General features: G+C 43.0%; 1 protein-coding gene across 4 annotated transcripts in view; it reads right to left on the bottom strand.

Annotated features, from left to right (window-relative positions):
• Window positions 1–15,146, bottom strand: part of FANCL (FA complementation group L) — a 59,138-nt gene that overhangs the window by 15,983 nt on the left and 28,009 nt on the right. For all 4 annotated transcript variants that reach the window (XM_048518011.1, XM_048518037.1, XM_048518021.1 and 1 more), the window contains one exon: window positions 14,576–14,644. In XM_048518011.1, the coding sequence (XP_048373968.1) occupies window positions 14,576–14,644 (69 nt within the window). The remainder of the gene's footprint in view (window positions 1–14,575; window positions 14,645–15,146) is intronic.

Here is a 15,146-nt window from a genome sequence, read left to right as displayed (position 1 = left end):
TTGTAGCAACATTATGCCATCACATAGAAATATGGAGAGGCATCATTGTTATCAAAACAGGGGGAAAATTCTGAAGGGGTTTTTCTACACACGGAATAACTAGGTATTTTTAAAAAATATAATGTTGCTAAATTTACACTTCTGTTTACTTTGAACACAATCCAGCCGGAATTAATCACTCATGCCCCATTTCCCTCAGGGAAGTTCAGCACACACTTAGCTCACCCAGTAAAACTAATAGCATTTCTACTTGAAAAAAAATATATCTTGATTTGCATTTATCTACAATCCAATGTGTCAGGCCCATGTTCACAATAAACTGAAACACAATGGCCACAATCCAAAAGAGAGTTAAACTCGGCCAAACCTCATTAATTCCAATGTGCTTAAGGTTGCTTAATTCTGCCTTGGATTGTGGTCAATATTCCTTTTATAAAATCATGAAATATCATTCTATTCACCTGGAGGACATCAGAAGATAAAAACCTGCTGCCAGAATTGGTGGATTAATTAAACCAGCTGTTGCCTGTTTGGCAGCCCTAGTGAAATCTATAGATGTATCTGCAAAATCAAAGCCAGTCAGTAGGAAAGCTCCCCACTATCACCACCTGACTTGGACAGGTTGATTAAAGTATTTTTCAAAATGAAAGGCATACTGAAGTCTAAGCCCTGTTGCATTCTAGGAATTTTATCAGGAGCATGATGGAACCTGGAGGCTTCAATGCCCCCCTCCCCCCGCAAAAAAACAGGTGCATTCTAATCTGGAGGAACCAGGTTTGATTCCCTGCTCTGCTGCTTGCGCTGTGGAGGTTTATCTGGGGAATTCAGATTAGCCTGTGCACTCCCACACAGGCCAGCTGGGTGACCTTGGGCTAGTCACAGCTTTTCGGAGCTCTCTCAGCCCCACCCACCTCACAGGGTGTTTGTTGTGAGGGGGGAAGGTTAAGGAGATTGTAAGCTCCTTTGAGTCTCCTACAGGAGAGAAAGGGAGGATATAAATCCCAACTCTTCTTCTCCCTGGACCATATTTACCAAGCACCAAGACATTATAACTGGGGCCTTTGTTACCCTTCTCTGTGGTCTTGAGGGTAGCAAAGAGCTGTGGGAACAGTCGCTATTGACATATTCAATGCTTTCAGGAACTACGAGAGCTAAATTTCCCATAATTACTAGAAGCCTCAGTTGCTTCTGTACATGCTTTCCTTGTAGAAAAAGTATGCACAGCATGCTACCATTTTAATCACTGAATTACTTTCTCAGGCTACCTGTGTGTTTCTTTAGGTGCAGGAACCAAAACCACAATCAGTGTTAAATGTGGCTGCATCGTAGATGTATTTAATGGCATGACAATCATTTTGCTAATTATTACTTAGCCCCAGCTTTGTCTTTTGCACTTCTGCGGTACAGTGAAATGACAGTGAACTTTCACTACACCCCCAAGATGCTCTTGCCAAGCCGTCACAGATAAGATAGGTGTGCATCAACATATGGTTTGGACGTTTGTTCCTGTGTTCACATTTTGTGCTTAGTTATATTGAACCTCATCTATGGTTTGAGTTTTTTATTGTCCTGAATGATGTGATGTCCTTAACTATTTTATTGCTGATTCCTACCTCTAGGTATTTTAATATCAAATTCAATAGTATCTCAATTCAGAGGTTTGGGGAAGTACTGTATGCCTGCACAGCTAAATAACTTGGATACCATGTTTAAATATAAAAGACTTACAAGTATCAAGTGCATGTGGACAAATTCAAGATGGCCACTACAGATACTCTTGTGGAGAGTACTAGCGTTAGGACTGCTTTATACATTATAGCTGCCAGTTAAACCCATTGAAAAGTCACCCAATATAATGGATGGGAAATATATATATATATGTATTCAGGGACGTAGGTATAGATTTTTTATGGGGGAGTTCGGGGTGGGGCCACATCCCCACCCGCCCCTAGTGCATGGCCACACCTCCCCAAGCCCCGCCCCTGGCCTAGTGCTTATAAAAGCAGCTCTCCAAGGTCGGGGATGGCAGATTCCCCTGCCCTCCACTCTGGGCAGAGGCACAGAGGGAAAATGGAGCCTGGTGCAAAATCTGAGTTTTGCGCCCCACCCCCCTGGGCAGCTGCTGTGATGCTGGAATCCACCCCCAAACAGCATCACTTTCAATGGTGTTTAAACTAGAGAGCCCAAATTCTCCTTTTAAATCCACCTTAAAGGGAGATTCTGGGGCCCCTAGTTAAACAACATTGAAAGTGATGCTGTTTTGGGGTGGATTATCCCCCACCCTGAAACAGCATCACTTTCAATGTGACGTAGTGGTTAAGAGCAGGTGCATTCTAATCTGGAGGAACCGGGTTTTCCTGCTCTGCCACTTGAACTGTGAAGACTTATCTGGGGAATTCAGATCAGCCTGTGCACTCCCACACATGCCAGATGGGTGACCTTGGGCTAGTCACAGCTTTTCGGAGCTCTCTCAGCCCCACCCACCTCACAGGGTGTTTGTTGTGAGGGAGCAAGGGCAAGGAGATTGTAAGCCCCTTTGAGTCTCCTGCAGGAGAGAAAGGGAGGATATAAATCCACACTCTTCTTCTTCTTCTTCTAAACTGAGGACCTCTGATTCTCCCTTTAAATCCATGCCGAAGAGGGTGGATTTAAAAGGAGAATCTGGGGAAATTTGGGGGGTGCCTGCTGTCAGGGATGCAATGGTTAAGCTAGAAGCACCAAACTTTCAGGGTATCTTTAGGAGTCTCTCCTAATGATACCACCCAGGTTTGGTGAAGTTTGGTTCAGGGGGTCCAAAGTTATGGACCCTCAAAGGTGTAGCCCCCATCTTCTATTAGCTCCCATTGGAAACAATGGAGGATGGGGGCACCCCCTTTGGGAGTCCATAACTTTGGACCCCCTGGACCAAACCTCACCAAACCTGGCAGGTATCATCAGTAGAGTCTCCCAAACAATTCCTGAAAGTTTGGTGCTGCTAGCCCAAACAATGTGCCCCCTGCAGGCCAAAAACCGAAAAATCACTAAAATGTTTTTAAAACCCACAAACGGGTGGGCGGAACTTCGGACATGAATGGGGGGGGGGTTTCAAACCCGAGGAACCCCCCCCCCCTTACCTACGTGCATGTATGTATTCATTTAGAAAACGTGTTATGCTTGGTCTCCAGGGACCCGCTCAAGGCAGCTTACAAAAAAAATATTAAAACACATTAAAAGGTATTAAAACCCAGTGTTAAAAACTAAGCCCAGCCTAAAAACATTGATCATAAAAAGATCACTGATATCTTAAAATAATAGTTTCCAGGTTAAAAGTGCTTTTAAAAAATCAACCATTTAAATAAAAGCTTTGGCCTAGCATCTGAAGGAAAGCAGCATGGGGCCAGGTGAATCTCGACGGCATTCTATAAGTGAACTGAAAACTTCCTGTCTCTGGTTGTTAACTGCCTCACTTCCTCACTGAAGACAGAGCCACATAGAGGTGGGATTGTGAGGCAGGTCTCAACTGGCAGGCTGGACAATATGGCAGGAGGCAGCCCTTTAAGTACCCTGGCCCCAAGCCATTTAGTGATTTAAAGGTAAGAACCAGCACTTTGACCATAAAGTAAGACCTATACGGGTAGTAGTATATGCATTATGTCTGTGTTCTCTGTAAACATATAATGGTGTATCACCTCCCTTCAAGCTTTGATAGAAAAAAGGTCCTGTTGATAGAAGAGGGTCTTTGCAACATCAAGCACGGTAGACATATTTTGCCCTACTGCAGTTTCGCTCCCCTTCTCAGTACTTTACTTTCCCTATCTGAGTAAATATTGGGCATTTACTAATGTGGCAGAGAAGTAGATACCACTGCCACTTGTCCCTTATGCCCAGCTGTGGGAAGTAATAGGTGTCCCAAGGTACAATTGGTTGGTGCACCGCATATAATTGGAGCCTTTGAGAACTGAGCCAGCCATTATTTGCACAGTGCAGCCTGGTTTCCATTTCTTGGTCATGCTAGAATGTGACACTGTGGTATAGAGATTCACACAGACAGAGCTTTGAAAATGCCCACAATAACACTAAATCCAGCAGCTGCCAATAGTGACTGATGCTGGCGAAGTCAGGAGCTTTTAGGCAAATCGACACCTTCTTCTGTAGTCTTTGTAGAATATAAAGGTGATCACAGATATAATGGCAGTTGTTCGTTAAAATATTTGTACACCGCCTTTCCTGAATTCAAGGCGGCTCATAAAAAGTGAACACAAAATTCCAGCTAAGAACAGTGTTGCGTGTACACCAAATGCTCTTCTGCGCAGGCACATAAGGGATTTTGCTGGTACAGGCCTGCCCCAGAGATTTTCAAGCTTCTGAAATGCTTCCTCCCGCTCCCCTCATGGACCCATTGGCAGGCCTTTTCCTGCCTAAACGATCACATGACGAGAGGGGGAGAATGCCGATGCTTCATTTCGCCAATCGGAGCACACAGAGATCAGATAACAATCATGTGATAGCTCAAATAGCAGACCACAGTGGGGAAGGAGCGGAGAATGTATGCCTGCACAGCAGACCACTCAATGCACAACAGTTACGGGTTAGTGCAACAGTGTTCTTCATCTTTGTGGTCTTCATGTGCAGTCCCACATGGGACAGTAGCTCATTCACCTTCAGAGATGGGTGTGAAACTATCTATTTGAAGTACTTACCAAATTATGTAGGGTGGTGAGAACCACAAAGGATTGCAAAGAGCTCCAAGCGGACCTTGGGTGAGTGGGCTAAGAAATGGCAAATGCAGTTCAATGTAGCAAAATGCAAAGTGATGCACATAGGGGCAAAAAATCCAAACTTCACATACATGCTACAGGGGTCAGTGCTATCAGTCACAGACCAGGAAAGGGATTTGGGTGTCTCAGTTAAGAACATAAGAACAAGCCAGCTGGATCAGACCAGAGTTCATCTAGTTGATAGTTTCATGGGAATGTCAACTCAATGCAAGGCAGCTGTGAAAAAGGCAAACTCTATGCTGGGGATGATTAGGAAAGGAATTGATAATAAAACTGCAAAGATTGTCATGCCCTTATATAAAGCAGTGGTGCGACCACACCTGGAGTCCTGTGTTCAGTTCTGGTCGCCACATCTCAAAAAGGATATTGAAGAGATGGAAGTAGTGCAGAGAAGGGAAACAAGGATGATTGATGGACTGGAACACCTTCCTTATGAGGAGAGGCTGCAGCGTTTGGGACTCTTTAGTTTGGAGAGGAGACGTCTGAGGGGGGGATATGATTGAAGTCTATAAAATTATGCATGGGGTAGAAAATGTTGACAGAGAGAAATTTTTCTCTCTTTCTCACAATACTAGAACCAGGGGGGATACATTGAAAATGCTGGGGGGAAGAATTAGGACTAATAAAAGGAAACACTTCTTCACGCAACATGTGATTGGTGTTTGGAATATGCTGCCACAGGAAGTGGTGATGGCCACTAACCTGGATAGCTTTAAAAGGGGCTTGGATAGATTTATGGAGGAGAAGTCGATTTATGGCTACCAATCTTGATCCTCTTTGATCTGAGATTGCAAATGCAGACCAGGTGCTCGGGAGCAACAATCGCAGAAGGCCATTGCTTTCACATCCTGCATGTGAGCTCCCAAAGGCACCTGATGGGCCACTGCGAGTAGCAGAGAGCTGGACTAGATGGACTCTGGTCTGATCCAGCTGGCTTGTTCTTATGTTCTTACTTGCAACACTGCTCTCTCAACAGCTGCCTCTTTGCCAGAATGCACATCCATCAAGTAGTGGTTGATGAAATAGATGGCGAAGACCATGTGGCTGCCTGGAAGATGTCTCTGATGTCAACACTGGCCATAAATGCAACTGAAGATGTCTGGGCCCTCGAGGAGTGTAGTCTGACCGTGATGGGGCAGTCTACATGTACAGTGGACTAGGTGAGTCGATAACAGTAGAGATCCACTTGGAGTGGACCCCTTCTTTTCTTTATTGACTCATTTAAAACAAAGAGATGAATATCTTTGCAAAATAATAACACCTTCCTGATGTCTGAGGAGTGCAATGCTCTTTCCCTATCAGATGACAGCTGGGGAAGGAATATAAGCAGAGCGATATCCTGGGATATATGGAAATTAGAAACAACCTGAGTCATGTGGTCCAAACTAGGGTATAGGATCATTTTGTTGTAATGGAATTTCATAAAAGGTGGGTTTTATCTGAGGATTTGGTGAAGGATTCAACCCTTCAGGAGAAAGTGATGGCAATCAAAGGGCAGTTTTCTACTAAAGTGTGTAAAATCTACAGGTGGCCATGGGCTCAAACATTTTAGACATGAGGAGGTTTGGGATCATGGATAAACTCCATTGGGGGACAGGAGACTGCACCAGGGGGTATAGATTGTTAAAAGGACCTCTTAGGAATTTTTTACAATAGTGGTGTGAAAAAAAGCAAAACAGTCAAAGTCCAGGTGGAAAGCAGAGATTTTATATTGTGCAAGTTTATAAGCAAGTTTTATATTGTGGACCATGTTATGCTTTTCACCTTTTCTGTTGGTTCTTCAGAGTCTAATTCAAATTGTTTGGGACAGGTTGCTTGTGACAGTCACATGAATGTGGAAGCTTCAAATACTACCTGTGAATTCAAACCCACTTATTTAGATTCTTCTACGATTTATAGTCTCCCCTTTGGGTTCCCAACTGACAACAAAAGTCTATAACTACAACTTAAGAGAGAACTAAAATTCTTTTCAACTAAATAATGGGTGGGAAAGACTTGCTGGGCTAGGCAATATCCATTACATTGATTGGAGGATTAAGACAAAAACACGAGAAAAATGCATTGCAGCGAACAGGTTCCGACACAGCAGGGGTATGGATTGGATGACCTGCTAGGTCTCTTCTATTAGTAATTTATGATTCTTTCAGATTTGCTTGGAAAATGGTTTCCATTTGTCATTTACTGAAGCTGAACCCCTTCTTGTACACCCCTCCCAACCCTAATATCCACTAGCAAAACAGTGTTGAATCTGAAATCTTTAAAAAGCTCCCCTTGTCAACTATCCAAGCCTTTGTGCGTGTTATTGATTCAATATTCTACAATCCCACTGCAGGCTTAGCAATAGAGGCTAGAAATACACCCAGCTTATTCTGAAGATCCAGCATAGCATATTTTACAGAAAATATTTTAACTAAAATTTCAAAGGGAAAGGCAACGCTTTAAAATTAGGAACCCTGAATAATTATATGCAATAACTATTTTTTTCTTTCACAAACTGAGCAGATAGCAAACGTATCTGGCTAATTAAAAAAATAAAGCATGCAACCGAAGCAAGTAAATGTTCTAGCACTCGTCATTGGGACGCTCTCCGTTTATTTGGCACATGGAACAATGGCAGCAGCCTTGCCCTTGGTGCTGATTTCTTGCTATTCTAAAATGTCTCCTCTGAGCCAGAATACATTGGCTGTTTCTGATCATGCTGTGAGACACCTGCACTGGCTACTAGGCTTGTCATGACGCACAAAACCCTACCATCTTCAGCTTGACATTGTGCACGTTATAATTACTCATCCAAATGAATATGTCAGAGCAGCAGCAGCAGACCTCTCATCAGAGCACAAGAAAAATACATCAAAACATTATCAACCCAGCAGGAAGACAGGGACCATAAGGAAAATTACCCATTTTTAATACAGATGCCATAAAGCCACGTCTATTATTATATAAAGTGAGGGGGGACCCATCAAGCCTGAAGTCCAAAAGTACTAGAAGAACATAAAATAGGGAACAGCTGTTAGGTAAAAAAAAAATCAATTATGGTACCTGAAATCTATTTACATTTCTTTAACAAGAGTGTGCTGGTATTCTAACAGTGACATTAGCACCATTTGAGTTCAGGGTCTTGTCAATGTTTTCATTAAGGTGACCTACAGATGTTGGAATTAAATGACTACGAAGGATTAGAACATGCATGCTGAATACCCAAACATCGAGGCCAAGAGACAATCATCCCATATATTCTTGCTAAGCATCCACACTATACCACATAGAGAAGTACCCTTTTCAAAACATGGCCAGCACAATGTCAAATAATTCTTCCTTTATGCTTAGGTACCGAACTACAAAACATGTATGTACCATATCACATATAAAGGGGTGTGGACATGTAGAGCTAGGTGCATGTCTTTTTTCTTTTACACTCAGCTTTATTTATTTATTTATTTATTGTTTCGATTTATAAACCGCCCCATCCCCTGGGGGCTCTGGGCAGTGAACAACATTCACATATACAATTAATTAAATCGATAACAACAATATAATACTAAAATCCATTAAAAGCTACTTAAAAACAGCGGTTAGTATGATAATAGGTGCCCTATTATGGCCAATTCAATTAAGATCACCCCAGTAAAAAGAAAAGGGAGGGGTCAGGTTCCTCTCTGGGAGGATAATAGGTGGTAAAGTGCATCAGATGGTATGTGCAAAAAGATGCAGGGGGGAAGGAGAGGGGGAGGGGGAAGGGGGCACCACTCAGCGACTGGACACTCCAAAGGCCCGGTGGAACAACTCGGTCTTACAGGCCCTGCGGAACTCACCAAGATCCCGCAGGGCCTGGACAGCTGGAGGAAGAGTGTTCCACCAGGCTGGGGCCAGGGCCGTAAAGGTCCTGGCCCGTGTGGAGGCCAGCCGCATCATCGAGGGGCCAGGAACCGCCAGCAAATTGGCCTCTGCTGATCGCAGAGGCCGAGTAGGGGCATATGGGGTAATGCGGTCTCTCAGATACATAAAGGGTCCCAGGTCAAGGCCTTAAAGGTTAAAACCCACACCTTGAAGATGATTCGGAATTCCACTGGAAGCCAGTGCAGCTGGCGCAGCACTGGTTGAATATGATCACAGAAGGCGCCCCCTGTGAGCAAACGCGCCGCTGCATGTTGGACCAGTTTCAGTTTCCGAATCAGGCGCAAGGGAAGGCCCGCGTAGAGCGAGTTACAATAGTCAAGCCTGGAGGTGACCGTTGCATGTATCACAGTGGCCAGGCCAGGTCTGCCTGAGAGAGGAAGGGGGCCAGCCGCCGGGCCTGCCGAAGATGGAAAAATGCAGTCCGGGTTACAAGGGCCACCTGGGTCTCCATTGGCAGGAAGCTAAATATTCCACATGTTTGGATTTCAGAATAGTTGGCAGAATTAGAGGTGTGAAATTTCCAGAAATTTTGAAGCTGGGGGGAGGGGTGGTGTTCGGGAACAACCCCCTCCCCGGACTTGCCAGGAGGATGGCCAGGAAGCTCTGTGGAGTCACCCGGGGATGGATCCCTCCCACCCGCCAAGCTCAGCGGCATCGCCAGAACAGAGGGCGACCGCCGCAGAAGGACCCAGCTGGCTTGCAGGGACACGACAGGGAGGACCCTGACATCAACCCAGAGGCAACGGGGAGCCTGGAGGCTTGTCCAGGCCGCTTGCGGCGGTGGGAGGACACGGCCGACACGGGCCTGGAAGGCTTCAGCCTCGGCAGGGGGCGGGGCCAGTTCTGATGGCCGGCAGGGGGCGTGGCCCGGTTCTGATGCCCGGCTGAGCGAGAATGCAGAGAGGAAGGCGGGCTCAAGGGGGTTGGGCGGGGTCTTTAGAAAGGCGGAAAAGGACGGAAGGGATAAAAGGAAGCCGATAGAGGGAAGGGTGGTGGTTGGTTGAGAGAGGGAAAGACGGAGTAGGGAAGGAGGGGTGGAGGTTTGGCGTAAAGGCAGAGCAGAGTAAAGGCGGAGGAGTAGAAGAGAGTGTAGAGTTGGAGAAGGAGCAGAAGGCGTAGAAAGCACGTAGAGAGAGGGGGGAGAGAGAACCAGGAGGCCAACTGGGGAGGGCTGGGAGGTGGTCCCCCTAGATGTACTGCTGTAGTTGGTTCTCTAGTACTCTCTCCAGCAAACTGTGGCTACAAAGATTATTACATTTAGTCCACTCCCCAGAGAACAGGAGTGAGGATGGGGGTTCCAACGCCCAGGCAAGGGAAGGCGGGTTGGCACCTGGGTATCTGATAGGGACCCTACAGGGGGAACGGGACAGGCAGGAACATTTTTAGAGACAAAATGGAAATTTGAGAAAAAATTAAAATACATGCAATATTTACTGTCCTGGCAAACATAAACTAATTTTAATGCTTCAACAACATCTAATATATAATTTACAACTTATTTATCATATGAAATGGCAATATTTGACATATTTATGTAATATAAAAAATACCTAACAATATCCAATACTTGACAGAAAACCACAAGCCAACTGCTGATGAACCATAGGCTAACCTAGCACATAAGGTATGCTACCTTTTTTTTTTTTGCTATCTGGTTACAGATAGCAGAGTTCCCAATGAGATGCTTAGTTTTCCTCAAAGGCTTTGGTGCAATTTCTGCCCCAACTCTTTCCGATCTTTTTCCTTCCTCCTGCAATGAGGACAATAAGCTAAATGTGACACAGTGGATTGAGGGACAGGCAAAATAGTCAACCACATTCAGGTCAAAAAGACAACAAAAGGCAGGAAACAGCTGAAAAGCAGTGCGAATCCTACAGGCTTCCTTCTTGAAGATTAGATATACTTCTAGGATTATAAATGCATCTTAGATTTATGAGTTGTAGAAGAGAGCCAGTGCAGGGTAGTGGTTAAGGTATTTAAGACCTGGGGAGCCCAGGTCCAAATCCCACTTGCGCTATGGAAGCTTGTTTGATACCCCGGGCCAGTAACACACATTCAGCCCTTCCCTTGCCCGGGCGTTGGAACCCCCATCCTCACTCCCGTTCTCTGGGGAGAGGACTAAATGTAATAATCTTTGTAGCCACAGTTTGCCGGAGAGAGTACTAGAGCTTGGCTAGTATTTGGATGGAAGACCTCCAAGGAACATCAGGGTGGTGCAGAGGCAGACAATGGCAAACCAGTTCTAAATATCTCTTGCCTTGAAAATCCTTTAGGGTCACAATGGGTCAGCTGTGACTCAATGGCAAAACGAAGTGTCTACAGCATGCCCCCTTGTCTTTAAATGCATTTCAGTCATCCTAAAAGAGAACATATTTCATAGGTTGTTGTTTTTTAATACTCTTCAAAATTTTCAGTTTGTCCATTGGAAAAAAATGTGAGAAAAAAAGGTATGGGGAAAACGAGGAAAAATATCCATTTTTTTAGGGTTTTCACACCTCTAGCAAAATTAGGGGAGGGGGATCCAGTCCCTCCATCAGCTACAGAGTAAGATTTTTCTAATTTTTTAAAGGCATACTGTCTATACCAGGGGTAGGGAACCTGCGGCTCTCCAGATGTTCAGGAATTACAATTCCCATCAGCCCCTACCAGCATGGCCAATTGGCCAATTGGCCATGCTGACAGAGGCTGATGGGAATTGTAGTTCCTGAACATCTGGAGAGCCGCAGGTTCCCTACCCCTGGTCTATACATAAATAGCTTTAGATAGAGATTTAATGGGCCAACACAAAAGTATTTATGAGGGGTCATAACAGCTACACTGGTATAAAAGCACTACCTTTAATGCAAATATCCCTAATAAGTGCTCCATAAAAGGTGTTTAGGATCAAGGGATAAGTCCAGCCATTCTCCTTAACAAATTATACAACAATATTACATTTGTGAGATGGTGCATATGTGAAAGCTAGCACAGTTTGCATTTGAACATCAGGGTAATCAGAAATCTGGAGGAGGATGTGACCATAACCTTTATCTCGTCAAGCTAACATTTATTTCTCACTTTTTTGTTAACTGGTAGCTGCTCTTGGGAGATTAGTATTAAAACCACTAAATTCCATCAGCAGCCTGCCATTCTGCAGGAGGGGGGAGGGGAGGTTGGGGAGAGAAAAGAACACAAGCTTCTTCCATCGCATGCCTAGCCTACTGTCACCTGGCTCTCTTTCTCTCTTAAGGGCCAGCCATTCTACAGAAGGGAAAGAGACAAAGGCCCGTTGTACTAAGTGGCAGCTGAAACAACTGTTGTATACTGTTATTATCCTGTCAGATCTTAATAGAAGAGAGGTGGAATAAAAATGTCCTAGACATGCTGTACACTGCCTTGTGATTTTTATAAACTTAGATTATGGGATATGAACATTATATGGATAAAGGACATTCTTACTAAGGATATTTGTGATGCTCTTTATTTAGGAAAGTTAATGAAACCTTTCTCAGGTGTCAACCTAAGTTACACAATAAGGCTGACACAACAGAAACAGGAATCAGCGGTGGTTTCATGTGACACAAAGCAACATGTATGACTGGATTGTGATGATCTGGGAAAAATTAATACATGGAAAAGATGATGCCCAAAAAAAAGATGCTACAAGTTGGAAATATGAAAGAATACAGAGGGGCTTGTTCGGAGACAGGGCATATATATTGCTTATCAGGGCCAATTCAAGGTATTGACTGTTACAACATACAAAGCCCTTTATGGCCTCTCCCCCTATACACTACCATGACAGCTACGCTCATCTGATCAGGCCTCCTACAAGTGGCTCCCTGCGAATGAGCAAGATCACCAACTGCCCATACAGGTGCACTCTCTGCTATGGGCCCTACCTGACGGAATAGTCTGCCTGATGAGGCCAGAAATGCACCCACTTGGCATTCCACAAACTATGCAAAACTGAATTATTCAGGAGGGTATTTTTACAAACGTAAGGGCATGGTTGAAAAAGGCAGATAATAAATAATAAATAAAAATAAATGAAATAATAAAACAAACTCAACCACTGTAAGTTCCAGTTAACTAAAATGGCTTAGAAGGAAGCCAGGATTTTGAAGGCTCCCTGTGTGTGCTTCCAAAAGTGGAGGCTGTATAAAAAGCAATTCAAATTAACCATCTTTATCTCCGAAATAAGCACATGTCCATATATTCACGTCGCTTCTTTTAATGAACACGTGAACTGCAAACTCTGTGGAATCTCATCAGCTGATTTGACAAATGGGGAGGGAAGTGAATATGGGTGCCAGTTTTTGCCCTTGTGTAATTATTCTACAGATCTCTGATTTGCATTAACAAAAGAACATGTAAGTCTCACCTTTGTTAAGTGCCTTAATATGCCATGTGCAGATCTAGCTATTTTGCTCATGCTGTTTCTGTAAAGTATTGTGTATTCTGATGGTACAATATTAGGTCTTCAATATGAGAAATTTCAGCAAAATTAAGTATTTTGCATTCTTGCCAGAGGGGGGCATTTTCTTTCCATGAACAACACAAACTATTAATTCTGTGTAAGTAATTTATGGTACTTGACTATCTATATCTGACAAGGATGAAAAGATTCCTAGCAAGGATGCATTCTACCAGGTTAGACTATGGGATTTACAACCTGAAAGAAATACTAGCTTTTTCCTATATAAAATATTTCTATGTGAAAATCTTTCCAACTACATTCTATGTGAAAAGATTTCCAACCTCATTTATAAAATTCACCTTGGGCCTTTGATCAGCATTTCCTACTTTAACATAAATAGTTGTGTTGCACTTGAGGAATCCCATTTGATCCTGAAACAGAGTGAATCATCAGTAAGTCTCACCATTTCCCTTGAATAGAAATGGAAATTTGTGAGAATGCAAATTATTTAAATCAGCTACTATCTGAGGTAATGAAACCTTCAGTTCTAAGTTGAAGATGCTTTCTGGAGAGTGGATGTCTAGTGTATTATTGCAGGAATAACACTGTTCCATTTTCCTTACCATAAATATGCTGATTTCCAATTAGTTTGTATTTTTCCATCCTCAGATATCTTATTACATTTAGATGGTGCCATACAATTAGGGGATTTACTGCTTCCATTTATATAAGTAAATGTGCACAAGGAAGTTAAAATCCCTTGGTTGGATCCGTCCAGCCCATTATTCTGGCTGGCCAAGAGTCCCTCTGTAGTCAGGACAGCCTATTGCATTAGCAGAAGATTTTTTGTGCTAGCAGAATAACACTCAAGCCAGCAGGATGGGCTGATAAGATCTGACCAGTGCTTTCAAAGGAAGCTTATTTATTATTCTCTTTTCCTTCTTTGCAAATACTTTTCCAGCTGACCCAAGATTAAGCATATAATCTTCCTCTCACAATGCAAAGCTTTGAAAGAGTAATCTTGTTCTGCAGAAGCTAAGGAAGTTTTTATTCTGCTGATTTCATTTGTATCTGAATTAGGTCAGAGTAGTTAAACAGGACACATGAAACTGGTTACTGGAATGCTGACTTTTTAACACTGGAAAAGCTGTTTCCATTCACACAAGCCCAGTGGAATTTTTTTTCTTCAATGAAGAACCAACACCTCCCTCCCACCTCACAGTACCAAGTCACAAAATACATTTGAATTCCCTTCACTTTCAAAAGCGGTTTGCTATGAGGCAGGGAACGAGTGGGAGGAACTATCACTTTGGAAATGAACAAGTGCCTCTTGGACTCACAAAGCTAATTTCATATGCAGTTCTTTAGATGTTAACCTATCAATAATAAACTTGAAGATCCAGTTAATTCTCCTTTTTTTCATGTATTAAAAATAAATAGTAAATAAGCTCATACATTTTTGTTATATTTTGCTATATAAGCACTGCACTACACAAGGATGCTGCCAAAAGTGATGTACCTGTGTATCAACTGAAACAGTGAACTGAACTGGCAAGTCCACAAGACAGTCTGGAGGTTCTGTGGGATACTGTAAGTAGAGAGAGAAGAGAAAATTACTCAATCATTTTTACTTACCATTTTTGTAGCATACACATAACTGAGAATAGGTGAAATAAATTCAAATGAGAAGGGGGTAAATACAGTTTGAACCAATCAATTTATCTTAGCGTGCCATAAACAATAATGTTGGATCTCCATAGGGAAACACAGAGATGACAATTCTATCTTTAACTCTTACCCTAAGTAGAGAACATACATTTTTATCACATTTCTTTTAAAACAAAAAGATATTTTCTTGGTCAGGAATATCCATAGGCCACTTGCCAGATTTGACCCCAAATTATATTTAACTTGCATAAAGCTTCTATCATCACAACCAATCTTCCAAAGCTTTTGAAATGTACATAACTACTCTGGCTGCCATAGACATTTCTCCAAAGTTATGATAAGGAAACGGATGGTGGTAGAGCAAATATCTTAGAACGCTTGAATTTCCATCAGTTTCAGTCATTAAAGACCACCCTTTATGT

The sequence above is a fragment of the Sphaerodactylus townsendi genome, linkage group LG01 (genome assembly GCF_021028975.2).
Source record: "Sphaerodactylus townsendi isolate TG3544 linkage group LG01, MPM_Stown_v2.3, whole genome shotgun sequence".
NCBI lineage: Eukaryota > Metazoa > Chordata > Lepidosauria > Squamata > Sphaerodactylidae > Sphaerodactylus > Sphaerodactylus townsendi.
Note: the sequence above shows the minus strand (reverse complement) of the source record. Positions and strands in the feature narration are given on the sequence as shown.